At 50.9% G+C, this 25,856-nt stretch overlaps 4 protein-coding genes across 4 annotated transcripts; 3 read left to right on the forward strand and 1 right to left on the reverse strand.

Annotated features, from left to right (window-relative positions):
* Positions 1 to 1,783: 1,783 nt before the first annotated feature.
* Pfdn4 (prefoldin subunit 4) lies at positions 1,784 to 2,928 on the forward strand. Its single transcript, XM_003744692.1, has 3 exons — positions 1,784 to 2,037; positions 2,342 to 2,412; positions 2,548 to 2,928. Exons 1-3 carry the CDS (start codon positions 1,869 to 1,871, stop codon positions 2,689 to 2,691), a joined length of 384 nt encoding a protein of 127 aa, XP_003744740.1. The 5' UTR covers positions 1,784 to 1,868; the 3' UTR covers positions 2,692 to 2,928.
* Positions 2,929 to 8,907: 5,979 nt separating this feature from the next.
* Positions 8,908 to 11,602, forward strand: LOC100907525 (uncharacterized). Its single transcript, XM_003744734.2, has 4 exons — positions 8,908 to 8,942; positions 9,106 to 9,165; positions 9,324 to 10,389; positions 10,584 to 11,602. The coding sequence occupies exons 1-4, from the start codon at positions 8,908 to 8,910 to the stop codon at positions 11,541 to 11,543; spliced, it is 2,121 nt and encodes a 706-aa protein (XP_003744782.1). The 3' UTR covers positions 11,544 to 11,602.
* Positions 11,603 to 12,520: 918 nt separating this feature from the next.
* LOC100907672 (ester hydrolase C11orf54 homolog) lies at positions 12,521 to 14,623 on the forward strand. Its single transcript, XM_003744735.2, has 7 exons — positions 12,521 to 12,589; positions 12,952 to 13,069; positions 13,166 to 13,300; positions 13,427 to 13,482; positions 13,630 to 13,713; positions 13,824 to 14,135; positions 14,284 to 14,623. The coding sequence occupies exons 2-7, from the start codon at positions 13,015 to 13,017 to the stop codon at positions 14,569 to 14,571; spliced, it is 930 nt and encodes a 309-aa protein (XP_003744783.2). The 5' UTR covers positions 12,521 to 12,589; positions 12,952 to 13,014; the 3' UTR covers positions 14,572 to 14,623.
* Positions 14,624 to 14,754: 131 nt separating this feature from the next.
* Positions 14,755 to 19,138, reverse strand: LOC100907810 (putative sodium-coupled neutral amino acid transporter 7). The gene is made up of 8 exons (XM_029111855.1): positions 18,442 to 19,138; positions 17,215 to 17,336; positions 16,756 to 16,954; positions 16,469 to 16,604; positions 16,270 to 16,368; positions 15,892 to 16,154; positions 15,396 to 15,656; positions 14,755 to 15,041 (listed from the first exon to the last, which is right to left on the reverse strand). The coding sequence occupies exons 1-8, from the start codon at positions 19,136 to 19,138 to the stop codon at positions 14,860 to 14,862; spliced, it is 1,959 nt and encodes a 652-aa protein (XP_028967688.1). The 3' UTR covers positions 14,755 to 14,859.
* Between the last annotated feature and the right edge of the window lie 6,718 nt (positions 19,139 to 25,856).

A 25,856-nucleotide genomic window follows, 5' to 3' on the forward strand; every position in this document is an offset into this window, starting at 1 on the left:
ACCCATGATGTCTTGTTCAATGGATACCGCACGCATGGACTTCTCGCGATTATCGAGCCAGCACATCCATGGGGATAAGAGGCCAGTTCTGGTTTTTCGCGAGAGCTCACGAAACTTTGACAGCGGTCCCTCTTCTTACTACTCACTCGTTCGTTCGTCCGAGCGAGCGATCGAACGATCGAAGAAACGAACGACCGAGGGGACATCTTCGGCTCACGGGTCGAGTCGTCAGCATAACAATCGCCGCCGAGCTCCTCAATATGGGCCAGTCTGTCAAAGGAGTGCCGCGACAGCCTCGAAGTGTCCCGATTGCTTCGAGTTTGAAGCTCGAGCGCTTTGCGCGGTGACCTGGAGGCTGATCCGGATAGCTCGTGGGCGAGCTCTGAGGAAATTTATGAAAGTATTCAAGAGGTTCCCTCCCGATACTACGTCACGAATCTCCGATGTACTAGTGCTGCCGATGCGGGTTATTTTGGGAGGTGCTTGATGGCACTCGTGATGGTGCTCGCGCAGAGTGGGCGTCGAAAGTTGCACCCCCGCACGAAGTCTATGATAGACATCTTCATATCACCGTAATCAAGGCAAATTTCTCAACCGAAACCGAGTCTCGGGATACAGTATACAAATGTTAATGCGAAACATCTATCGACTGATATACATACATAGCTTCGTTTCGCGTCCGCGAGTATTTCATAGTACTTCCACCGCGAGCGGACTGCGACGATACGACTAGGCCATGTGTCTCTCGGCTCCGAGCCCTACGGCTCACTTGGGAGCAGAGTCTCGGATCGAAGTACCGTCAGAGCGAAGTTGAGCGATGGACTGAGAAGCCTCGACGAGGCGCCATATGTGAGGATAGCAGAATAGCCCTTCCGGAATTTCGGTCAAAACAGCAAACCGATCATCAGGAAATAAATCGTCACTGAGAAGAGTGCTTCGGTCCTGACCCTCGACGGCGAGAGGTTCCTGGGCCGGGCAAAGCAAGTTCGCGAGTTCTCTGCACGACGCGCCTTATCTAATATGCAAAACGGTTCTTCGCGGCCTCCTTCAGGACGAAAAATGAATCTTCCGGAGCACAACAACAGTCATCTTCTCTCGGATAAACCTTGAAACACCTTATACCGTAATGAACGTCCCGCTTAAGAAATACAGGTCATTGACGAGACTCGTCGAGCTCCTGGCGCTCGGAGGTCCGAGCATCCTCATTGAACCGTTGGGAGTCAAAGGAGGCTGACTTGCCAGACGATAGCGTTGGGAATACGCGCGGAGTAGGGGAAATAACAATTTGTGCTCTCTGCGCATAGCAAATATATTAAATTCATTCTGCGTTTCCCTCCCAAGTGCATTCGTAGCTTCATTCGGAAGAAATTCCCGCTCTGAGACACGCGTCCTTGCTTGAGATTAGATGATGGATTGTCGTTTGGCCCGATGGCGCGTTTCCGTAAAAGGCATAAAGGTGATTTTCAGATCAATCTCTCGGTTTTCTCGTACCCCAGCGATGTGATAAAAACAATGTACACAATACTGAGACGTTGCTCTCGGTCACGGCGGATTTGTGGAAAATGTTGGGAGGAAATTTCTCTCTCGAGCTGTACTAATTCCACTTCTCCAATTTCCACCGACTTTTGCTCCTCTCATTCGGGGAATCCGGATTCGCCGGGATCGTCGTCCATTCGGCGCTCACAAGCATGAGCGTGGAGTCGGGCGAGGAGAGCGCGGCTCATGCCATCACAATCCCATAGCCGCCCCGATTCGCCAGCTCTGTGTCCCACGAGCCTTATTTGAATCGAACAACATCACGTTCCGTGTGTCACTCGCGCTGAATTGAGCCGGGGAGAAGAATCACTCATTCGGTGTTGAGTAGAACGATGACCCAAACATTAAGCTCGGACGAGGTGAACATCACCGTCGAAGATCAATTGCAAATCAACCAGTTCGCGAGACATAATCAGAATCTCCAAGAGCTCGAAGCTGCCATAAAGGCCAAGAACGAAGAAGTTCAGAAGCTCCAGGATGCTGCCGACGAGTTGATGCTCGGTAAGTTTCCGACCCAGCGAAGGCTTGGGCATGACTGCATAGTGTCCGATAGGTCTATCTTCAGACACCGAACTGCGTCCCGCAGAATGCTCGGCATTTCCGCAAGTCGCCTCAGGACTCAGGACGATCAACCATGGATCGTCCGCGAATCTACAGCCATCTTCTGATTTACTATCACAACATTGGAACCTGTTCGAATAATCCTGTTCGAATAATCCTTCGGAGTAGTAGCATTAGCGGGCTGATGTACCTCGAGCAATGACGGAGAGGAGCTTGGTTCTACCGAACGAATCCCCCCTTGCAGGCGAAGACGAGGACCAAATACCATACAAAATGGGAGACGTCTTCATCGATTTGCCGTCTGACGAGATCCAGGTGTGTTCCCTGTGCTATGAACGATACCAAGATGACCTGTATCAATTCTGACGTGACAGAATCCGATTTCGCTTGAGAGCGGACTTTGAATAAGAAGTCTCGGAGCGTTCTCAGAATACCAATCTATTATTTCAGGGTCGTCTCGACGCAGACAAAGAAGAGTTAGAGAGACAAATCTCTGAATACAAGGACCAAATCGCACAGTTGAAAGCTCGTATGACCGAGTTGAAAACGACACTCTATGGCAAATTCGGGAGCAACATCAATCTAGAAGCCTGAGATCGAGTGCATTCGATCGGACCGAGATATCAGATGCACGTCCGCGCCAGTACCATCGATGACACGATCCTCCACCGGAGGACATTGCGCCAGAAAAACTGGAATCGAAGTTCTCATCGAGATTTTCTTCTTTCCTCGTACATTATACGGGGACGATGCGACGCTGGCGCTGTGGTCATCGAAATAACGTTCCCGGGCAAGGCTACCGGAATAAAGCATGGAATCAAGTGATCCTAAGGTTCGTCGAGGTATTTTCATTCCCAACGAAGCCGCACTCCGCGGTTCCGTGGCTTGTTGAGTGACTGGAATGCACGGGAACTTCTCGAATTTTTCGTACGTGTCGTCGATTCCGGATGCGCTCTGCCTTGCTCGAGCAGCATCAGTTCCGTCGGCGGGAGTGGAGGCGGCCTTGTAGACTTCTTCCAGGCCGTCTCCCTTTCGATTGACCCGAGAATCGTCCGATGTGATTGTATTCCGAGAGCTGACCGACCAACAGAGAGCTACCAATCCTGATTCCCTTCCTTCGTGGTACCGCCGAGTTCCCCACAAAGCTGGGCATTCAGCTCCCGATTATGATCGAGCAGTTACGAGATCGTCGAGCTGCTTCATAAGTGGTATCGTAACCTCACTCAGCGCCTCAAAGGAAAAATGTTTAAGTCACAGAACTCCTTGATCTCAAGGGTCTGTCTCAATAGTCGATCACTCGACTATTCCGGTCCGGTGTTCGGATGTTTCGCGGCGGATTCAAGATCTCGACCAGAAGCATGTCGACCTTCGAGCCCCAAATCATCCAGCTGAATTCCAACCCTGAGGAAACTCGAACGGGACAAATCCTGAACACATGATACCCAGCTCGAAAATTCTAGTCCATCGAGAATGCATATCGGAAGTGGAAGTTTCTCAGACCTCATTCTTCGGAGGGAGCGGTGACGCTCGATGGAGCTTTTCAAATGTGGTGTGTTCCAAGGTCGAGATCGCGTTCGGCTCAAGCTTTCAGTCAAGCATCTCCCTTAATAACTCGCTGGCCGGTTGAGAACGTCCAAACGGGAAATCGTCGGCTGATCGCCTATTTGGTGAGGCTCTCGCAGGAGGAAGGAAAACCCAACTCGAATGAGGTATCTCCTCCAAGAGACTTTGCCATTGGGATTGAGAGCTTCCCGCGGAAGTCTCACCGCGGACTCTCACCTGGAGATCAACGAAACCCATGCCTACTCTATTTCCCCATCACCTACTTATCTGATGCACCATCGAACAAGTGTCGCCTTTCAGAAAGCGATCGACTGTCGCGAATCTTTGCTATGCCGCGCAGGCTGTCTCTTGCTTGGTATTCGTTGGGAACTGGGAATTCCCAAATCGAGCCAATTCTCCATTGCTGTCTCGATTACTCGGTACTGCTAGGGGAAATCTCCGAGAATCATGAGGACCATTGGTCTCAAATTATTCTCATCATTTTATCGTGCCGCGCTACTAAAAAATCGCCCCCGATCGGATCCTGTCGACGGTGCTCGATTTCGGATTTTCATCAACCGCCTGGCGCCTGGTGCAGCGTTGGCGGAGGACAACGAAGTGGATTCAAAACAATTCGACGGATGTCCCACACTAGGTATTTCAATGCCGACTCCAAGGTCTTGTCTAGAGATCGACCGCTACTTCGAGCGATCCCACCAGGAGGATCTCTCAAAGGTTCGTGAAATTTTCCCGCGCACATCTTCGAAAATTACTATGAAGATAAAGAAATGAGGGACGCGGAGAATGATATCCATGGCCCGGGGAACGTAGCGGCTTTCATGAGAGTGAGCTGAACTAGATTCGTGAGGAGACAGAAATTCTCTCGTAATGGCATCTAGTATCGTTCCTATGGAAGAATCATTTTTTACTTATTACTTATTTATGGAAGAATCATTGATCCGAACATGATTCAAGGCTCGGATGAACAACTGGTGACTCTTTCTCTGTCATGGATTTGATTGAATGTAGGGAGTAGATTTCCATTCAGCGACGGGGAGCAAATTCTTAACGAAGACTCTCGGTCGTGTCGGGCGAATTCCAGAAGAAACTGGACTCTCAACTGTACTCGGGAGAACGATCTACACAGGGCTCAAGCGACGAGTTCCTTGAAGCGAAGAGGCCGGTCAGAGGTGGAGCACAAATCGCGGCCACTTTCGGCAGGAGGAGTCGTCTTTGTTCCAGAGCACCGGAGTCCATACCTTAGTTCGAGGAATGTCTCTAGACCTGGCGAATCTCTCGCCAAATCAATCTCCGTTTCTCCTGATCGAATCCGTGGCGGGAACTGGCAAAGCGAGAATGTGTCAGGATCGCGCCGATCATAAATTCAAGAGCCGTCAAATGTCCAATGCCTTCTCCAAGAAGGATACTATTCTCCAAGCAGATTCTCCGTTCGTCTGATGACGCGGCATTCGGACGTGACGCTGAAAGGAGGTGTTCCTATCCGTCAGCAGAGAAACCATGTGCGGCCACAAAGCTCGGGCAATGTCCATTCAAAACGGGAAGCTGTTCCACCGGTGACCTCCATGGCCAGCAGCATGCCACGCAAAAATCCGCGACGGAGTTGAAGCCCCCTCGTCCTGAATGGTCAGTGCGGAGTTTGGAGTGGATCAAAAATGTTCCAAGGTGAGGCGAAGTCTCGTCTGGAACCCTCTGTTCGCTTCGGGCACAGCCTCGTCCATGAATGCAGTCTCACCGAGCGACTCGAGTACCTTCTGTAACGTTATTTCCGATCATGGGTGGAATTCGGGCAGCGGTATTTCCGACTTCCTGATGATACCTAGAATGTCCCCGCGAGTCCCACATCCTACGAGGCTAGCGTCGCTCAGCACATCACCGGAGCCGTCACAAGTCCCCCCAACCTACGATTTCGAAGCATCGTTTGATATATTTGGGAGCTACTTCCGAGCGACGGAGACTTGAAACTGACGATCTAAACAGTCGGTAACTCTTTCGACGGACGAGCGCAGCTAGAGCAACTCTGTTCCAGAGGTGTTCACGATCTTATGTTTAGGCATAGACGTTGCTGTCTATATTCCTGACAGTACTTCCTATTGTTGAACGGAGGTCGTCCGGCTCGCGGATATCTATGCTGCGCATTCAGAGACATACCATCCCAAGCGCGTCAACAGGGATTGTAATCACCCTGAGGCGACTTCGGAGCAAAGACCCAAGTTGTCGAGGTCTACTGCCGATGCCTCACTTGACGCATGAGATGCTCCACGTGCGATTCCTCCATTTTTGAGCGCATGAGGCAGTGGTAATTTTTTTGTGGCATTCTTGATCACGTAGATCTGACCTCCCGCTTTCGGGTCCTCCGAGGGTATGGGGCGCGAACCTCGCGCTGTGAGGCCCTCCTATGGCATCAACACATCCGTGCCTATGAGGACTCCGGGAGAGCTCGAGACACCGTGATTCCTGAAATCGTCCCGTCCCGAGACCCCTTCGATGAGCATTCGAGGTCCGTTCGGAGGGAAGAACTACGATCGGGAGCCGTTGGAATAGCTATGCATCGAGCAAGCGAGATATCTCCCCGAAGTGAGATCTCTCCCATTTGCCCTTATCTGTGAATCCTTCCAGAAGCAACAATCCCCGTGCTAGCCATGCGGAAGGATGTTTCTCAGCGAAAATGTTCGGTCAGAAATGTTTCCGCGGTCAGAAAACGATTGCTAGTTTTGAAGCTTAACGTGAATCGTTCGGACGCATCGTGAGGACTTGAATTACACCCCTACATTGTATGGAGTCGTCTCCCGGATAGGCGAGTGACATGCATTATGTATCCGATTGTTCGAGCTTCTGTGTCGCCAAGTCGAAGATTCACGATGTAGTCGACTCTTCGCGAGGTCCTACCGAGAACAGCTCGGAGCAGCCTGATCTTCCTGAACTCCCTGAGCGAGGGAATTTTCCCGCTACGATTTCCATACGAGCTCGAGCACTTTCCATGAGATGGTCAATACACGGTCTATTCGAGAACCCTCACGCAAAACTGTATTCTTCCTTGAGCTTGGCCCGACTCTCCGGCTCTCGAATCCCAAACTTGCGATGCGCGCGGCTCGCCGCTTCTGGTAATCCCTGTCGCAGGAGCGATCTTAAGAAGGTGTGGAGGCCGCACGAAGGAGTCGCCATCGGGCGCAGATGGTCGCACGACTCTACGGTCGGATTCGCAAGGCTTTCGCAGCATTCAGATACGGTCTGGGATGACTAGCAGTCATAAGGAGCTCTAGGATTTCGACTCCGAGCGGCCGTCCGTGCCGCAGAATTGGCTTCCGGGTGAATCATTAATTATCCGTCACGTTCTCGTCTAGAATCCCCGCGGAATCTCGTTTTCTCCGACAAAAAAGCGTGGAGACTCGATCGTTCCACGATGCACTTCCGCGTTTTCTGAAATGTCTGAAGGTCATGCAGGGACAGGACAAAAGAAGACAGATATCTGATCGATCGCGTCACGCGAAATTTTCGCGACTCGTCGGAACGGTTCGAGACTTCGAACATATTTTCTGCGACTGTCTCAAGCTTGATTCTAGCCTTCTCTCATGCTTCGTAAACTTGAGGCGGACGGATAGCCGTCGAACCCCTCGCTCGAGGAGAGTCGAATGCGACCAAATTGCGCGAATTCCGAGCGCCAGCCTGCCACGGAATGCTGGAACCGGACACGGAATTCGAAAGAAAAACTCGCTGCGCGCGTTTCTAAATCCTCGCTAAACGCTCTCCCCGTCCACTGTGGAATCTAGGGCTTACCCGGGAGGCATTCAAGGAGTCGGCGAGCGGAATACCAATCTAATTCGACGGAGTATCAAACATATCCTGACGAAGCGTTCGAACCCAGGATGAAGACGAACTAATTCTTCTCCGTTCTGTGCCGCGACAGGGATGCCAGCGCGTGAAATACGGTGCCGGTTGGGATGAGTGTGGTGACTTATGCTCCCGAATCAGACTGGGGACGGAACTTCGGGATGGTTAGCGTCAATTCGTGGGCAAAACTTTGTATACGTCCTGGCAGCTTCGCTACCGCTGCCGTCTCTTCGGTGCTCGCTTTGATGCTGACATTGATAGCTCATGGGAGCAGAGAGCCGAACGACGCCGTTTGTGATTCGACGGCGGTAGTGACCGAGTTGGATTGTTCTAAGGCGCCTTGAGCGATTGATCTACGCGGTGAGCAGTCGTTCCGAAAATCTGAGTTGTGTTCCGGATATGTCGCCACTCGCTCGCGGAACGGAATGTGGTAGATGGAGTCTCAATCCGCATGCGAGGCGTGGCGGATTTGATTGTAGATCTGGTCCGAGGCGTTTTCTCGAGAGACGTTCTCTGTTGCTCCACTGCTTTCTCGGAGAGACGTTGAGTGTCCGTATCATACCCACCAACTCCAACTTCGCAAACGTCTGCGCTGTGTACTGAGGGTCCTCCGAGCTCGAGACAAAATTTGGAATACCGGATGACGAAAGCAGCCAAGTCCAGGACACAACTGCGACTTCACGGAAGACTGCTGAGAGCTCTTTTCCGAAGTAGGAAGCGGATACTAGAGAAGCCAGCTCTGAAATCAGTGGAATCGTCTCGAACAGACGCGCTATTCGATGACGAGCATGAAGCACCAAGGAAGGCGGGAAGAACTAATCTGATCCGCGATTTTCATGTGCTTCAGAGGCCAGAAGGAGCGAGGATACAGTCCGCGGTGCGACGAGCAAGGCGGATACCAACCCCATGTGATCGGATTGGAAAAGGTTCCCGACGGATCAATGTTCTCTAGACCGCCGGGAGATGAAGTTCGTCAGTCAGAGACTAAGAAGGTCAGTCATCACTTATTTGTCCGTCTCTTCTGCTGAATTTCGAAGTCTGATTCGGCTGAGATCGACTCCTCTTCTGCGGCTCATCGCAATGAAAATCCGCCCGCGGAAGCATGCTTATGAAGGCTTCGGAGAAGTGTCAGATTCTGTCGGGTCCGTTTGACCCGGTATCTCCAGACGTTTCCTGCCGATCCTTTCCCGAATATGCGAAGTTCCATTTCTAATCTCCCGGAGACAGGCTCCAAACAGTCCCGTCACATGGCTGAAAGATCCGATCCGACGGGGACAAGTTTCGGAACGCTTGTGATAGCGACGTTCGAAAAGAAACACCCTCGAGTGAAACTCTCTCTCATTATGCCGGATTTCGAATGTTTTCCGGTCTGAAGGAAAACTCTAGAGAGGACCTTACGGTCCTTCAAAGCATTAAGAAATGGCCGTTTTCGGACTCTTTCCGTCGCAAAACAGGTGGGAGAACGAAAACTGCCCGGAACTCGAGCCCTGTGGGGAAGTCTCTTAGGCATGCGAAATCCTCCAACCAAAGTGGTCGGAGCCTTTTGTCGATATAGCTCGGGGAAGATCAATCGAATCTTGCGGAACTCGACATTCTAAATGGCACCCTCCATTCCAGATACCAGCTAGGGAAAGGAGGTACAATGACGCAATATCGTCTCATGCGTGCAGATCATGAGTGAGTTCAAAAACTACCATGTGGGAGATGCTTCGTGAGAATGTCTTGTTTCCCCGCTCGCTATATCGGCAGCGTCCTATCTCGCTCGCATTGGGGAGCCGCGATTCTCCTTTTCCAGAGGTAGCAGGCTGGAGGCTGATTTTTCGTTACTGTTTCAGAACTTCGAAGACACGACTTGCGGGAGCTTGCGATATACGATACACTCTGATATTGATCCTCACTCTCGTGTGCATCTCTTGTCTTTACTGGATCCGGTTCACCGATCGAGAAATATGCTTGGTCGGGGTCGGGAATGCGGTGAACAGGAGTCTTCCGGAATCTCCTCCCCGCATTTCGCTTCTCGAAGGAATCACGAGCGTTCCCCTGAGCCGGTCAACGACCAAACGAGAAGTGAAAGCTCAAGACGAACTCAATCTAACCGAGATCCAAGAGAAATTCATCCTGTACACTGCGAAATGCCACATACCGAATTACGACTTCAAAGAACCCAATGTCTTGAAGAAATATTATAGCAAACCTCCAAGAAAATGCTCAAAAGACGTGGAGCCGTTCATCTTCTATCCGAAACTCAATCAGACTGGCGGGTTTTCGTGCATCGGGGTCGACGATACCCAATACAAAAAATTCTACTCCGATCGCTTTGAGCTCGACAATTGTACCTACATGGAAACCCAGAGGGATCTGAGTCATATCAAGATCGATTATTACCACAAGTTCGGAGACCCGAAACCGCTGAGGGTTGACGATTGCCCGCCAGAGGAATATCTCTGGATCCAGTGCGGAGTGTCGAACAAGTCTTACGAACAGCCACTTTTCATGCCGAAGGTGAAGCCCGTGGATAGAACAATCCGAGAGAACAATTTGGGCCAGAAGCCGCTCCACGTGCTCATTCTAGGCCTTGATTCCGTGTCGCGGCTTAACGCTCACCGCCAGCTCCCGAAAACAATCGCCTATTTGAAGGGGAAAAAGAATCTTGTTGAGCTATTCGGCTACAATAAGATCGGTGTTAACTCATCGCCCAACCAAATACCTCTGATCACCGGCATACCTTTCAAGAACCCGTATCCGATCGGGCTGAATCTTCGCGCTTCGAATGCGCATTTCGACAATTTGACGAGATTCCTTTGGGACGATCTCGGCTCTCGAGGCTACCGTACGATGTTCTATGAAGAGCAATGGATCTACGGACTGTTCCTGTATCCGCCACTGAGCGGCTTCTTACGCGTAAGTTGCCGGTTCGACTTGAGCCACTGAGAATCCATAAAATGATGAGCCGATCACAGTCTAGGACATAATCAGCTCATAAAAATCCTCAGAATATAGGACAGTTGATAGTCTAGATCAGATGATTGAGCAAGGCTCCCCCAATCCCGAGTCGATCCTCGACGGAGATATTGAAAAACGTTCCTCCTCGATAGGAGCCCACGACTTACTGGCCTCGCCCACTCATGCAAGCAATCGACAAATCTTCGTTGAAACAAGGGAACTGCGTGGGACCGGACGTTGCCGCAAAACTCTATCTGGATTACACTCACCAGCTGTTCAAAATCTCGGGCAGCGAGAGACCTCTCTTCACCTACGGATGGCTCAGCGAGGTTGCTCACGACAACATCAATGGAGGTCAACTCGTCGATGAATATCTCTTGGATTTCTTCACGAAGATGACCGATGACGGGATCTTGGACAATACGGCGGTATTCTTCATCTCGGATCACGGAATGCGCTTCGACAGTTTCCGTTACACTCCACAAGGACGTCTTGAGGACATGTTGCCGTTTGCCTTCATCCTCATGCCGGATCGATTTCACACGGCCTATCCAAACGCAAAGAAAATAATGGATATCAACTCTAGACGATTATTGACGGCAATCGATATGCATGCGTCGCTTCTGGAATTGGCCGATGTCTGGGACGAAGACAGATTGATTCGCACTGCGAACGGTTTCAGTATTTTTAGCACTATAATCCCGAACGAGCGTACCTGCAAAGAGGCTGGTATCGACATCGAGTTTTGCGCCTGTTACAATTATCATGCCATGAACGCGAGCACTCGCCCCGCGCAGTCTATGGGAGAGCTCCTCGTGGAGAAAATCAATTTACGTTTGAGAGAGACCGAAGCGACCAACTGCAGTGATTTCAGACTGGATAAAATCGTGGATTTCATTAGACTGTCCGAAGGCGCCGACTGGACGGACTTTTTCAAAATTTCCGTGGAGATGGAGCCGTACGCACGCTTCGAGGTGACAGGGGAACTGATGGATCCATCGGAGTTCGAGTGGAGGATCCTGTCAGACTTCGATCGCGTGGATAGGTATAGCGATCATTCCGAGTGCGCGAGAGGCCAACCGTATGAGAAACTGTGTCACTGTAAATTGTAATTTAGATTCACCAGAATTTCGGGTGTCGAGATCATTGTAAATAGATAGCGAAGTCGCCTGTGGATAGAGGTCTCCAACCTGAAAGACAATGACTGTGGTACCGTCGAGGAGCCTGAGCATGCGCAGAAGAACTATCCGAAATAAAGACCGACATTCTTGAATAATCGTATACCTAATTGGAAAATCGGATAAACGGGGGGTCCAACCGAATGATTCACGGCATTTCTCCCGGAAATTCACGGCAATTTTCACCCCCCATTGACTTCCTATGGAGGATCGCCTGAAAATTGAAAATATCGTGAAAATTCACGGCTTTTGACGCGATCGCGCCAACTTCCCAGCCCTAATAATGTGTATGTACATCGGAGCACTTCGATAAACACCAGAAGTCGGCCTCTATCCCCCGATCGAACGTGGAGAACTCCCGATTCCTCAATCGCTGATTTCCCATAGATTTTGATCGAGATCGCTCTGGAGGGAAGACCAAGGATCTTGAGAAATCTCATGCAAACTCCGAGAGGCTGTTTCTTCGTCTCCCTCTCAATATCGGTGATCTCTGCGGGTGTACTCGGAAATATTCATGGGACGTAGAAGTCGAGAGGAACGGCAGAATACCATTCGGAATGTACTTGCGGGAGCGGTCGGAAGAACATAACCCGGTCGCAAGTGGTCCGTCTTGCATTCACGGACAGTCACAGCCCCCATGGATGGAGCGAATCATGAACCATGCAGAGAAAAACGGTGCGAACTCGGGTTGGTGCGGAATGGATGAATAATAATGAGCGCAGCGAATGAGATCGATATCAGGGGGTCGCTCTAAGGCAGCGCTACAGGGGTATGGCTCGATGCTCGGCCGCCGTGTTGCCGCGTCGCGTCGCGCGAGAATGACGCTCCCACTCGCAGATAGCGGTTCCGTTTGTGGCGAAAGAGCGCCGAATCGGTGGATTTGTAGCGTCTGCTCGCACGGTACCGCAATCGACGCCGTCGTTCGACAACAAATCTTGTCGGAGTTCGCGGATAGAGCAACAAACGGAGGACATTCTTTGGTAAGACTAATGAGCGAGCGCGTACTCAGAGCCCTCGTCGCCAACCCAGGATCTATGGGTGGGCCATCGTATTCAAGCTCGGGAGAGCGGTCGAAATTACATCCTAAAATGGACCCCCGACGATTTCTGTTCGCGCGTGGTTTTCGGATCCCTCAAATTGCGGACCCCTTCTGGGAACCGCAAATGATCCGCATCTCTCTCCATGCCGATCCTCCTTGTTTCTCGCGACGTGGCCGAATACGAGCATGCAAGTTTCCGCTCTGCCACCGGCCGCGCCGCGCGCAGAGCCACGTCGATGTCAATGGTGGGGAAGATGTTCCGACGTCGACATCAATATTCAAGCGTCGGAACAATTCTTACAGCGCTCGACCCGGAGAGCCATCTCGATTCCCGAAACCGCTTCTGCGCTTGTCACCGCTGGAACCATGGACGTCAAGATGCACAGCTATCATGTCCCTGACCTCCATGAGGTTGCTGATGGTCAGTCGAGCGGCCAGGACCGTGGGCCAGCCTTCTCGAGACGATTGTCATCGACGGGTTCAGAATTATTTCTCATGTACCCGTTTCGCCCCACAGTTCTCCAGAAAGGATTGGCGAACGATTTCGCCGAGATTTCTGCAGCCGTTGTCAGTTGTCCCGACTTGACCAAAGAACCTTTCCATCTGGCAGCTGAGGGATTAGGCGGCTCGCCGAGAATTTGCGACGTAGGAGGTCGAGTTTTCCTCCCGATTGTAAATCTTGAGTGTTGCAGTGTTCGTTGATCCTCAAGACTGCATCAAGAGGAGAGTTCCAGGCAATGATGAGCGGAGCATTCACGGGGCGAAACATTATTCACAGGTGTTCCATACCTTGTGCCGCTGTACAATCCGGCGAAGAAGTATAACTTCCAGGAGGTACTTTCGAATTCCTCATAGCTTCCATTGCTGCGTCCCTGATAATGAAAAGTTTCCATGTCTTCTCAACAAATTTTCCTTCTCTTGTACTTCATTTTCGCGCTCATTGATATGCTTCTTATATAACATATTCCTGATATCGTGCAGATCGCGAATCTCGCCGGAGTTCCTGACGGCTTCTTCGTGGGCGCAGCTGCGGGACCTTTCCATGTCGTCGGTTCGAACTCCGAGGTCAGAAACTAGTTGTCTTGTCATGGGTCGAGTGCATTTTCGTTCACCATGCGAGGTGTCGTCGAATCAGAAATTGGACGCGTCACTCTCTACATCTCTCGAACTTGCAGCTGATGCCGAACATTAGATGCGGGACGAGTCGACGCAACGAGACTCATTACGCTAAGATCACTGAATCAGGAGGGCATCTTATGGAGAAGGTGCCGCAGGACTCTTCAGATTTCGGTCTCATGAGCAATTTATTCCTCTCGGAGGGCCAACCCGGGAGCGTTCTCCACCTCAGCTTGAAACGTCGGATCGGCAAGGATAATCTGACGGCAGCGATCCGAAAGGTCTTATTGGAAGCCTTCGGACCCGAGAAACCTGTCGGTTTGGGTGGCGTTTTTCTCATCAAGAAGGGGAAAGCAAAACTTCATATTATGGTGAGTAGGTGTCGCTCTGCTGCACAGGAAAATCTAAGAGCTTATATTCGACGTCATCGAAGTCGAAGTCACAATCATCCCACGAAATTCCGAGATATCTTTAGGGTGAGCTCCGGATACAAATTCAAGCGGGAAAAATTCATTGCAGCCGGATTTCTCCACGGTGCCTCTGAAGAGCGACGACGACGTCGACCAGTGGCTTCGATATTTCGAGTTCCCTGCTCCCTTAATCTGTCTATCCGTAATGTCATCTTGCGATCCCGGATGGGACTTGAGAATCGACCATACGCATTGTTTCAGCACTCACGGTGTCGGTGGCCACTATCACTACGATACAACTCCCGAGGAGGTGGAGTACGAGTGTTTCTTCAACGTCGCTGAGAAACTCGTCAGAATCGATCAACCGAAAGAGACCCACAATATCGGCCGCGACTGAGCATTGACTCGGCTCCATTTCGAAGCGATAGAGGAATGAAATAAATTCCAGTCGTAACCTCCTGGTGAATTTCTCGCAGACCGTGGCTCCGATTAGCCGGGGGGAGATTTTGCCGCAGCCTCCCGCGAAGATTATTATCGGTCCCTCGAGCTGATTGCTGGATGAATGAGTCCGGATGGCAACTTTCGTTCGACATGGTTTATGCAACATATTTATTTGAAAGCGATGAAGAAATGTACAGATCGCACGCCGTCGATTGAATATACAAAACTTTAAAAGCTCGGGCGATCAGTGTGTGCACAGCAGGTGATGTCCAGAACCCGAGGTCCAATTCCGGATCGACTCGTAGAGGACGAGCGGGAATAGACCCGTTCCCATCACAATGAGAATTATTCCGCCGGCGAGCATCATGTTGGGGTAGTTAAGACCGAAATGTCTGCGCTTGCAGTACATTCCGACGAGACAGAGTCCTGAAATGATGATTATCGAATGAGATTCAAGGAATCCTGAATATTCTCGAACGACGAACTGGTGAACCCGGTAGTGCTAAAGATAGGAGCTGTTCTTTCTCCGCAGTGACCTCCGTCCGCCTCATGGAACCAAGTCGGCCAGCATCAAATGGCGGCATAGAGATTGAAGAGCCGACATCCCAACAACCAGAGTTGCTTTCACTCAGCACGTGACCGGCTCTGCCGTCAGAAAGGCGACGCGTTTCTCGGGCCGACAAGAAGAAAATTCTCCTCTCGAAGTTTCGCGAGGCTGGCCGTCGACTGGAAGCACAATTGCAGATGTGTACTTTCATTATAGCCTGATGGAGAACTTACCGGGAAACACAAAAACATTGACGCAGGCCAAGCAGCCCAAAAGCTCGATGACGACGCCAATATTCGAAAGCGTGACAGCTAGCGTTGTGGTCGTCACGAACCACAAGGTGGTGATGATGATTCGTCGACGTTTCTCGTTGGCGATGAATTCCTCGGTGGGGATCTTGAAGATTTCCGCGTAGAGTCCGTCGAAAGCTCCGCGTCCGCAAATCACAATCAGGGGGTACGAAGTGATCATCTTGATGATGAGAGCAGCGATTCCTGCGGAGAACATTTTCCCACATAAATTTTCCGACTCCATGGGTGTACCGTTGCGAGACCATCAGCGCCGAGTCGGGTGACTGAGCGAAGAAGTCTTTTCTCCCCAGTCAAGTAGAGCTGTTTCGTTTCGTGGACAGTTCCGGCTCACACCGCAACATATGCAACGAAGCGTAAAACGAGATAAGCCTCGAATCGGGTGACATTCGCCCTACGCAAAAGTTTCTTAGAAACGTACCAATCAAGACCTCAGGACGCTGTCCGTCGAACATCTGCATGATATCGGGCTTGACACCAGAACCGAAAGTCAGGTATCCGTAAGTTCCCATGGCGGAGTAGATGACAAAAAGCATGAGCATGCAGCAACTGGTGGTCTTCACGAGCGAGTTGATGTTACGCTCTCGCATGTTGGCATAGATCGGCAGCAAGACCTCGTGTGTCTGGTAAGCGAAGCAGATCACGGGCACAATAGAGATGAACTCCATGAAGGATTGCGGCGAACTGCAAAGAGGAATTCCGATGAATGATTTCAGGGATACGATCTTCGGAGCATTGAGCAATCTGGGACTTTCACAACCGATAATGCATGAGCTCTGAAGACGCTCGATCCGCTTACTCAGGAGAGATCTCTCGGAAAACAGGCTGGACATCCTGGGTGTAGTAAACATAGATGGTCAGGAAGACGGGGTAAAGCATAGCGAAGATCCCGAGAGAGCTGGAAAAGGGGATTTCTGATTGAAACAAACGAGCTCGGAATATTTTCCCACGAGCGTCGAAATGGTACTCGAGTATAAGAAGGGATAGACTCCACTCACCTGGCGTATTTCAAGAAGTCGAGCCTCTGGAAATAGCAGATCGGGAGGATGAACAGAGTTGAGGTTACGGCGATTGTGAACTCTCTCGACAGAAAAACATTCTGGCAGAAGTCATCACCGAACAACGACAAGAAAACTGAAATTCAATGAATGCCTTGTCAGACCATGCGCACGAGGAATATACGAATCGTAAGCAAATAATTGGGTTTGTATAGCGAGCAATCGCTTCGACCGAGGAGTGTGCATCGAATCGGAGAAGTCACTCGGGGGGCGGCCATAGTACTCACGTCTGTCATATTGGTCTCCTATGATGATGAGGAATGTTATGGAAACGCCATAACAGGTCACAAGTATAGAAGCTGCGGCCAACTGTTGAGCCTTCCGGCCGACGGTTGTCATCAGGACGTCATGATATGTACAATCGCCTTTCACGTCCGAGCAATAGGCGAGTACCATCATTGTCACACTGAGCGAAAACATCATTATCTGTGGGAAAAATTCAGTCGTCAGTACGAGTATTCGACTTCCTCAATCGGGAATTCGGCTTTAGACCGGGACGGGTCCCAGACGATAAGACGTCCCCCTTCGGAATAATAAGGGACACGATGATTCCGTGGGACGCGTCCGATCCAGCCTAATTTCTTAGCCAAACAACAAGTATTGTGTAAGTATCGCTATCTACCGACAATCTGTGGTGTGCGTAGAACACGACCAGTGATACGATTCTCAAGTTTACGCAAACTCACGATCTGAATGATGGTCGCCGTCAATACGCCGCCGGCTTTGTCGTACGCGGACGGATAGTTGAGAACACCAGCTCCGAGCGCTGTGTTGACCAAAAGGAATGCTGCGACTCCCCATGAGATCCCTGAAAGAAGAAATTGGTTTCCTGAGCTCGGATATCTCTCAATAGCTGTCTAGAGCCGAGACGGGAAGGCAGGCCTCATGCGAGCCCGCTTTCCGGATTTCAAACACGAGTATTCGAGAACGATCGGAATGTGTATTCGTATGACTCATCTTCAGTGATTAGAGGGCAAGGTCGCATTCGTGCCCGCCGTAGAATGCCGCACGTTAACGGGTCTCCCGCAGAACCGAGACTTGTACGGGCCGAAATTTCCAAAGGTGTTGTCGCCAAGATGATCTACATACATGATTCCTTCGGCATTGGTGGCGCCGGACAGCGAGCCGAGTCAACCAAATTCCGCTCTGAGGCATCGAACAAGCTCGGGACTAACTGTGTCTGATTTTTCTTACGTTCACGATCGCCGGGAGCGACGCGAAAACTAACTTTTCACAGTGAGCCTCAATAGAATGATCAACTTTACTGCGAAGTCCGTGCTCGACCAAAATAGAAAATTCAGTTGAATATTCTCGAGTCGCTCCGATCGGACTCTCGGTACAGCCGAGAGGAGCACGACTGAGACTCGTAAGACTGCCCGAATCCGTCCCTGAACAAAAGCGCTGATCACGTCGGAAATTAAGTTCCGAGCCAAAGCGGTCAACGATACTTATTTTGAAAAATTCTAGTGCTCGCCCGGAAAGCCTCCGAATAATTCACTACACTAAGCTCCCGGACCCTTAAAGCATCTGCAGTTCGAGATTCTCCCGATTTCATGGGGGATTCGGCCGAGGATTGCGAGTGAAATCGCTCCAAAGTCGTCCGAGGTCTCATTGATCAGGTTTTATCCCCCTTTGACATCGACTTCTCGTTCAGTAAGCGTAGTCCCGCAACTAGCGATCGATCGTTCACATCCATGTGCGCGGGAAAAGCGACGACGCGTGGAATCAGTGATTGGTTTCCGAGAATTGTAGCGAAGGAGCTCTGAGATCCCGGTGGGCAGACTAAGTCGGGCATGAAGGGCATTGGAAGAAAAATACCCGCATACATCGATTGAGGCGACGCGTCAGGAGATACATTTTCCCTTGGCAGCTCGCATCAGCGCCGGAAACAAACGATGATTACCGAAACTCACCTTGAACATTCGTTGATTGCACTCGTCGAAGAAGAGGAACTTTGTCCCCGTGAGCTCTTTCCTCGTCGATGGTCGCATACTCGACCGCGTTATTGCGATTAACCCGGAGGGAGCCTTGGCGAATTTTCTCGCTGAGATCGCTGCTGAGCGTATGCCAGTTCAGGTAAGTCGTATACTCGATCGAAGAGTTATACGAACTCAGGAACTGGCGCGCCGACGTCGAACGCTGCCTGATGTGTTGGGCTAGCGAAGTAGTTGTAGTTTCACAACTATCTTCGGCCATGTATCCGGATTTCAGTGACGCCTCCATGCCACTGTTGTGGAGGGCCCAATTCGAGTAGTTACGCGACGACGCCATCCCCGGCTCACAGAGTAGAGTCTTGCACGTTTCTCTGAGTTGCTCTGTCTCCGCACAATCGACCTCACCACTGGCGTCACCACACAACGAGAGACGAGATCTTGAAAAGTGCGCTTGCTGAGGCTCAAACGGATGCGACCGATGCTGATGCTGTCCACAGTCCGACCATGGAAGTGTATTGAGTCCGTCGTGTTTAAGTACGTATGCCGTGGACGTTGGAGGTGTGAGGACCGCAACGTTGTTGAATAGGAGTCGGGGAAGGAGGTTGCTGAGCGAGAAGGTTCCCCAAACCATCTCCGGCAACGGAACGCTGTGGCTGTTGCCTTGGAGCGTGTTCATCGAATCATCATCTGCGAAAGTCCAATCCGTGGCCGCCGCGGTCGCTGGAAAGGATGTTCGTTGGGGAGGTGTGCGTTACAATTTCTCGATGATAAGACGTACTTGTCTCAAGTTCTCTCGTCTATTGACTTCTACTAGCTAGCAACGGCGGCGGGTCGAAGCGCAGAGGCTTCTGATAATTCCAGGGATGCCCATGAATCGAGCTCGGAGCTACTCTCGGTTATCTCGGCCGCGATCGAGGTCCGTGTTTTTCGCGCGATGGTTCCGATTTCTTTCGCTATGATTCATCGATCTCATGTCAGATTTTTTTATTCTCTCTCGGAGTATCATACATTCCACTCGGACTAATGCGGGGACCTTTCTTCCCGAATCAGTCTCTCTTGGATTTTCCCTCATACTGTATTCATGAGTATGCTGGGGCCCGATGACGATTCTCTTGACCTGGGGGTCCGATGCCGTCTCTCGATGTCCCCCCAAGTCCGTGATCATAGCAAACGAGTAGATACGGGGAAAAATCGGTGTCTGTGCTTTATTTTCCCTGGAACGGTGAAGCGGGAGCCGGTCCATTATGGACTCTGCATAATCGGACCTCGACCGGATATTTTCCGAGATTTTGCGCTTCGCCGTCTTCCTGATCAGAACGATCTCAGAGACATATTTCAGAATCGTGATTAACTCTCAAAGAAAGAGTTCATTCCCGACCTCGTTTCTCAAGGCACTTCGGCGCTAAGTCCTATTTTCGCACAGTCAATTCTGAGATATCCTCGAAAGGCGGTATGATTCTCGCAGGTGAGGTGTTCCGAGGAGAATATCTGGCCTTCGACTCCGGATGAAGTCCAGCACTGAAGTCCATGCATATGTCATGTCGATCTTTTCTGATTCGTGGCACTAAGCGTTTGAGACTATGAAGCAGCCTCCACCTACGTAGAGTCCATTTTCCGTGTCCAAAACAGATCATCAAGATAGAGAAGGGCAAAAACTACCTGCGGAGGCTCTGCTCCGCCTTTCGTTGTACATGCTCGCCTACACACTCAGTTTATCGATCTTCGGCGCCAACAATGTCAGCTCTCGATCAGAGAGAGCCGGAATGAGTCAGAGCTCAAGTTGCGTTTCCGAGCTAGACGAGCCAGGAACCTTTTTTTCGGAAGTCTCGAGCGCGGCAGACGGTCGCTTCAGTAGCGGCCTCGAGACCTCAGCCGCGGTCAGAAGAGATTTGAGGACAAGAGATCGGTGAGTGCGTAAGCGGAAATTCGCAGGGAAACGCGCGGAAATTTTACTCCCTTGATAGTTTTACCAGCCATGGATGGCTCAGTACCCATAGGGCTCAGGACGGAGATTGAGAGCGAAGATCGTATCGAGATCTGCGGTGATAGATTCGGCCGGATTGATCCGTCAATAAACGTGTCGGCCGAAATGTCACGGTGGGAGACTGGGAGTCAGGGTCTCCGGTACTGCCGATACCGCAGACATTTCGCTGCGCGGAACCTGCGACAACATCCGATTTCGAGCAGTGAGGATTGCGGCATAATTCGGGAATACGGAAGAGCGGTGGTCACGGTAATGGGGAGTGCCGATCGAGCGGGGGCTGAAGGCCAGATTTCGGCTCGATCTTTCATCTCATTTCTTCTTCTCCCAGGTCAGAAGGCAGTTGATCTGGCTTCTGAGCTCCCCGTCGGTTGAAGACGACACCCCTGAGGGTCCGGCGACAGCGAGTATGTCTTCAGAATTACTCCAGACAGAGCATAGGAAGCTTTCGTATGCACAACATTATGCAGGTCTGAAGCCTGAGGATCAGGACGGTGATGAGTCCCATCGATCGATCTCGGCATCGGGCAGGTAGGAGTATAATGTCTCACCCACTCCAACGGTTAGAGCATCGTGACTCATCGGCCGGTTTCGCGAATTCCTGAAGACCCGCGTACTGATTGCGGTTCAAGCCCGCAAAATTCAGCTGCATTGTCCATGCCTCCTCCCAAGGGAGAAAACTGGCCGAAGCGAAATCGAAGGCTACGACGACTTGTCGTGATTCCAGTGATACTACAGCGGACTACACTCCGGTCGTTATGGGGTCCCGAGGTCCACCCGAATTTAGAACGTTCCGGCTCGATCCTCTTCGAGACTTCACGGAGACGATTCGAAAAATTTATTGGGTGCGAAAATGATGAAACGACCCATACTCAGACTACTTTCGCGAAGTTCTATGAGAGAGCGTTGGAGTCATTCGGAGAGACGATCGGTTATCCTCTCAGTTCAGGCTGGATGCCAGGAACTGGATCCTTTGAGACTTACAGCCATCCCGCCGAGGCCACCATCGGAGAAAAGGGAGCTACCATCGGGAAGAGTGAAATTTCAACTTCACTCATTGTGAGATCTTTTTTGTTCTCGCAGGCCCAGAACTTACCTACTTTGGAGAACCGAGGGGAAATCATCACATTCATCTTACTCTGAGGGCTTCCTTTCATCTCCACTTTATTTTGGAATGACGCGATACGGAAGTTATGGTGGACTCTGGGAGTCAAATGATCGGGAATCCCATCGGTTTCCATGATTGACAGAAATGTCACTCGTTTCATTAGGTAGTCGCTCTTTCAGTTGCTCCAGAGATGCTCCTGATCATCACGATGTGGATCGCACCATGGTGATCACATCTAGCTTGTTGTCGGACATGACGCCGACCTTCTCTTCGGCTTCCCGGTGTCGTCTCTAGAATTTCATGCGTCCTCGCTGCGCAGAGAACCTGACAACGTCGCGGCGGAAGTCGTACTCCTGAATCATGATCGGTCCTCACATCGAATCCAGAAGATCTCACTCCTCAGGTCTCGAACTTCGGTCTCGGTGCCATTACGGACGTAATCTTCCCTTCCGGTCAGTGCCACTGAGGGGGAAAAGATTAGGCGAAAAGGTTGGATTCCTGATAAAGCTAGATGCTCCGTCAAGCGAATCCACCGAGAGTCTCCTTCAGCCCACGGTGAGGCAGGCCGTATTTTTGGTATCCACCTGTATGCCACCCGAAACCCTCGAATCGCTGGGAGTTTCGCTTCAATCCTTGACTGCCATGAGCTCGGAAGGAGAATCAAAAGCTCACGATCGTACGTCCAGACTTCCTCGCTAGCTGGAGCTGCGTCTTGCGATGAGCATCGATCATTCGGATGCTGTAAAATCAGCAATCCGATCGAATCCTAATCCCCGACAACCGTCCGGAAGTCACCCAGTAAGGATTGAAATTGAGAGCGTTCACGCTTAAGTGGGGAAATCTATGATTTGTCTGGTGATAGTAAATGATCGATCGAAAGTATTGAAAGCTCGATCGATTCTCCGCTGACAGAAAAGCTCGTCATCCAAGATCTTTTCACATTATATAACGCGATGTCATTGTTGACTCGGTGGCACGCTTTCGCACCTGACACTCAATCGTCGAATTGGTCGTTCAGAGCGGGGAGTGGCGGAATATTAATTCCGTGGCCATCACAGAGAAAAAAAAAGAAATCATGGATCAACCGAAATGTGACTCCGGAATTCTAGGCGAGGTTCTCCGAATCAAGAATTTCGCTATCAACCCCGTTCTAGAGAAGTAAAGAGAGGAGAACTAGGGTTTCTTATCCGGAATTTTCGTTCTGCAGAACGTGCGTTGATTGAGGTATCACTGCATTAGTGAATCACTGGGAATAGAGAGAGACTGTCGCGTGCGCGAGAGAGATTTCGAAGCTTCGGAAACCTGAGAGATTCCAGGCTCGAAGAGGATAGAACCGAATTCAACATCCTTTAAAAGCAGCGTATCGCGTCGGTACGTCCTATCCATGTTACTTGTCACGAAATAGATGTCTTTGTTCGTAGCCGACGGTGCACACACGTAAGAGATAAGGGGAGCAGGACAGAGGCTCTTCGCGAGACGGTACTGGTCACTCGAAGAATAGATCTGCCGCTGAATTAATGGTCTGAGAATATATTGCATTCCCACATAGAGGGATCTCGGATCCTTACAGATATTCGGGAATGTTCCGGGCGAGAGGACGGAAGGTCCGACACTCGACCCCCATTTCTGTTATTGCTCGGCACTGCGTACGACAGAGCGATCCACTATTTATCGGTCTATCTTCACGTGAGATCGCAACCGATGACGAGCACGATACGGTGAGGCCGTCGCGACGGCGTAGTCCAAGACGAAACACCGTTGGCCCCGAATAACCAACCGCGTATGTCGTCACGTATAGAGCTTATTTTACGTAACTGTAAGGTGCGACGTCTCACGTAACCTGAGCCATCCCTTGATCCCAGTCTTCCGCTGTCGAGATTCATTGATGAGTGTAAGACTGTGAGAAATCTGGTTCGAGAATCGATGGAAGACGAATCCCTCAACAAGCAGGACTCGAATGCGTCACAGTAGAGTCCACGCGAAAAGGCGCGGGACGGTCAGCCGCGAATTGTTTGTGCTCGATACATTTACTGTATCCGGGTACAGTAAATTGTAAACGGCTTTGGATGAGCTGCGAATCGTCGCGGCCTACAGAGACGATCAAACCCTCAGGGGCCATGCCCCGCCCGAAGATCTCTCTCCCCCACGTAAGCCTCAATCTTGAGACTCATCATCATCGGTGGTTGGTCCCTACCAAGACAATGGCCGTGCCCCCCCTCCCCAGAAAAAAATTCTCGGCACGGTCCTGCCCTCGCGTCTTTCCGGCAACATCGAGGGAGTCCCTCGAGGGTTTGCGAAGCTCTAGTCGGAAATCAGGGGTCGTCGGAGGGGGTCATTCGCATTAGGCTCTGGGGAGCCAGATTCTTGGGTGAAATACTTGGGGGTCCCTGAAAGGGATACATAGAAACTCGGAAGAGGATGATCGAAGGGTCTCAAGAGACGGAACCGAATGCTATCCGGAATCAGTATCAAGGTTTCCTCGAAGGATATATCTTGAATTTCAAAGGTTTCCTGTGCGAACTCCACGGGTACGGCGCTTTCCTCGGAGGAATTCTAGCGACGTCTAGAAATATTCTCGTTTATGGACCGTCGGCAGCGCATAGACATTCTTCCGTCCTCTGGCGATGGTTTTGCGTCTTATCTTCTGGCCGTGAGGGGAGAGCACTGCTTGACATGATCGGCGTACGGAACCCCTATCAGGAGCATACCGGAGAGCACGAGACTCGTGCTGTAAGGCGGAACTCATTGCCGCGTGACACTACGATCGCCGCGTGACACTACGATCGCCGTCGCTCCGACGCGTCATACGATTCGGGAAACACGTCGTGGCTACCGCGAATATGGAGATTCCGCCGTGTTCCGTTCAGGAAATCGATTCATGCGACGATTCTCTGATTGACAAGACAATTGTCCAATGTTGAACCTCGAGTCAGGCTTCACCGATTCTAATCCAACTCTCACTGAGCTCAAGCCCCACTCTGAGCGGGAACATAGTAGAGAGCATTTCACAAGAGTACAGCTTTGCGAGGATTCCATCGATCTGGAGGTACCTATTCCCGAGCCCAAACCTCCCTTTTTTTAGCGAGACCTGTATGGTGTGATGCGGATAGCTGGATCGCTGAGGATCCGAAGCCTGTTAGGAAGAACAAGTGGGATGGTCTCCGAGAATTCAGTTCTTACATTGTCTATATGCTTTTCATTTTATTGCAACCAATCTCACATCCTTACTTAGGGACTCCGAGCACCAATGCCTGTCCAATCTACCTCGAAGCCTCTCCATCATAAATTCTCACAAGATAAGGATTGAAGGAGACTTCTTCGAAAGCTAAAAGTTGGAGCCCCGCACAGAATTTGTGGAGGCGACCGTCTCTGTGAGACCACCAGCCGTCGAACGTCCTCATGTACAGGTTTCCGTTGGCAACCTTACACTCCGTAACATTCCGACTGATATCTGGAACCCTACCATAACCACTCGGTCGGCCTTCGCTATCGTAAACCTTATTCATGTGCTTACCCCAAACGTAAAGTTCCTTCTGATAAAAAGCGAACATATGAAGACAACCATGCTCTATCCGACGGCAGGGTATCAGGAGTGTATCCCGGAAATAGTCCAAACACAAGCGATCTCTCAGGGAATTCTCGTAGCACACAATGCCGTTGTCTGGATTGAAGTCCATCCGCTCGCCCATCGGTTCGAGGGGTTTCAGTTCGAAAAGAGCGCTCCCGCCCCATTTGAAAATTTGATTTCGCTGCTCAGCCCAGTTCTTGCCGACCAGGAACAAGTGTCCGCTCTTGTGGAGAAACTGGGTGATGTTACTCGCGATTTTAACCGCTTGGATATCCGCGCTGAGCTTTTTAAAACTCACGTCGGCGTACTGGTCGCGATAAATTATATAGCGATTATAAACGAGGAAGTAGTCACGGATCGTCGTCTGGCGGTCTTTTCTGAACGCGCTCCCGATAATCTCGGCCCAATGCGGCGTCCCCATGTTGAACACAGCCGTCTTCAGGACACCGCCAACCAAGAATAGGCCCGTAAGAACAGAGCCACGGCTGAATTCAATGGGCAGGGCGTCTAGCTGCGATGCCGCGTACTCCTTACATCTCAACTTCAAGATAGTTCTTGCCTTGCCGACGAAATCCGGATCCCTGCAGTATTCCTGGATCAGCTTGAAGTACTGATGGTAGACAGGTCTGGTGCGCATCGGCGACGCGCAAATCAGCTCCCATAGCGTTAAGATAGAGCTGCGAGAGCACGACATCGGCGGGATGGCTGCGCAAATTGTCACGGTCTGATAGTTATGA

The sequence above is a fragment of the Galendromus occidentalis genome, unplaced genomic scaffold (genome assembly GCF_000255335.2).
Source record: "Galendromus occidentalis unplaced genomic scaffold, Mocc_1.1 scf7180000077474, whole genome shotgun sequence".
Classification (NCBI taxonomy): domain Eukaryota; kingdom Metazoa; phylum Arthropoda; class Arachnida; order Mesostigmata; family Phytoseiidae; genus Galendromus; species Galendromus occidentalis.

What these genes read in the sequence shown, in the direction of transcription:
- LOC100907810 (XM_029111855.1), bottom strand. Translation starts at nt 19,138, where the DNA reads ATGAACACGCTCCAAGGCAACAGCCACAGCGTTCCGTTGCCGGAGATG. An exon ending in TTCCGAGAGATCTCTCCTGA is followed by an intron (nt 16,155 to 16,269) that starts GTAAGCGGATCG and finishes TCCTCTTTGCAG; the next exon opens with TTCGCCGCAATCCTTCATGG. An exon ending in GCGTCCTGAGGTCTTGATTG is followed by an intron (nt 15,657 to 15,891) that starts GTACGTTTCTAA and finishes TGTTCTCCGCAG; the next exon opens with GAATCGCTGCTCTCATCATC.
- LOC100907672 (XM_003744735.2), top strand. Translation starts at nt 13,015, where the DNA reads ATGGACGTCAAGATGCACAGCTATCATGTCCCTGACCTCCATGAGGTT. An exon ending in GAGAATTTGCGACGTAGGAG is followed by an intron (nt 13,301 to 13,426) that starts GTCGAGTTTTCC and finishes CATTATTCACAG; the next exon opens with GTGTTCCATACCTTGTGCCG. An exon ending in AAGCAAAACTTCATATTATG is followed by an intron (nt 14,136 to 14,283) that starts GTGAGTAGGTGT and finishes AATTCATTGCAG; the next exon opens with CCGGATTTCTCCACGGTGCC.
- Pfdn4 (XM_003744692.1), top strand. Translation starts at nt 1,869, where the DNA reads ATGACCCAAACATTAAGCTCGGACGAGGTGAACATCACCGTCGAAGAT. An exon ending in TGCCGACGAGTTGATGCTCG is followed by an intron (nt 2,038 to 2,341) that starts GTAAGTTTCCGA and finishes CCCCCCTTGCAG; the next exon opens with GCGAAGACGAGGACCAAATA. An exon ending in TGCCGTCTGACGAGATCCAG is followed by an intron (nt 2,413 to 2,547) that starts GTGTGTTCCCTG and finishes CTATTATTTCAG; the next exon opens with GGTCGTCTCGACGCAGACAA.
- LOC100907525 (XM_003744734.2), top strand. Translation starts at nt 8,908, where the DNA reads ATGGCCGTTTTCGGACTCTTTCCGTCGCAAAACAG. An exon ending in CTCATGCGTGCAGATCATGA is followed by an intron (nt 9,166 to 9,323) that starts GTGAGTTCAAAA and finishes TTACTGTTTCAG; the next exon opens with AACTTCGAAGACACGACTTG. An exon ending in CACTGAGCGGCTTCTTACGC is followed by an intron (nt 10,390 to 10,583) that starts GTAAGTTGCCGG and finishes CCTCCTCGATAG; the next exon opens with GAGCCCACGACTTACTGGCC.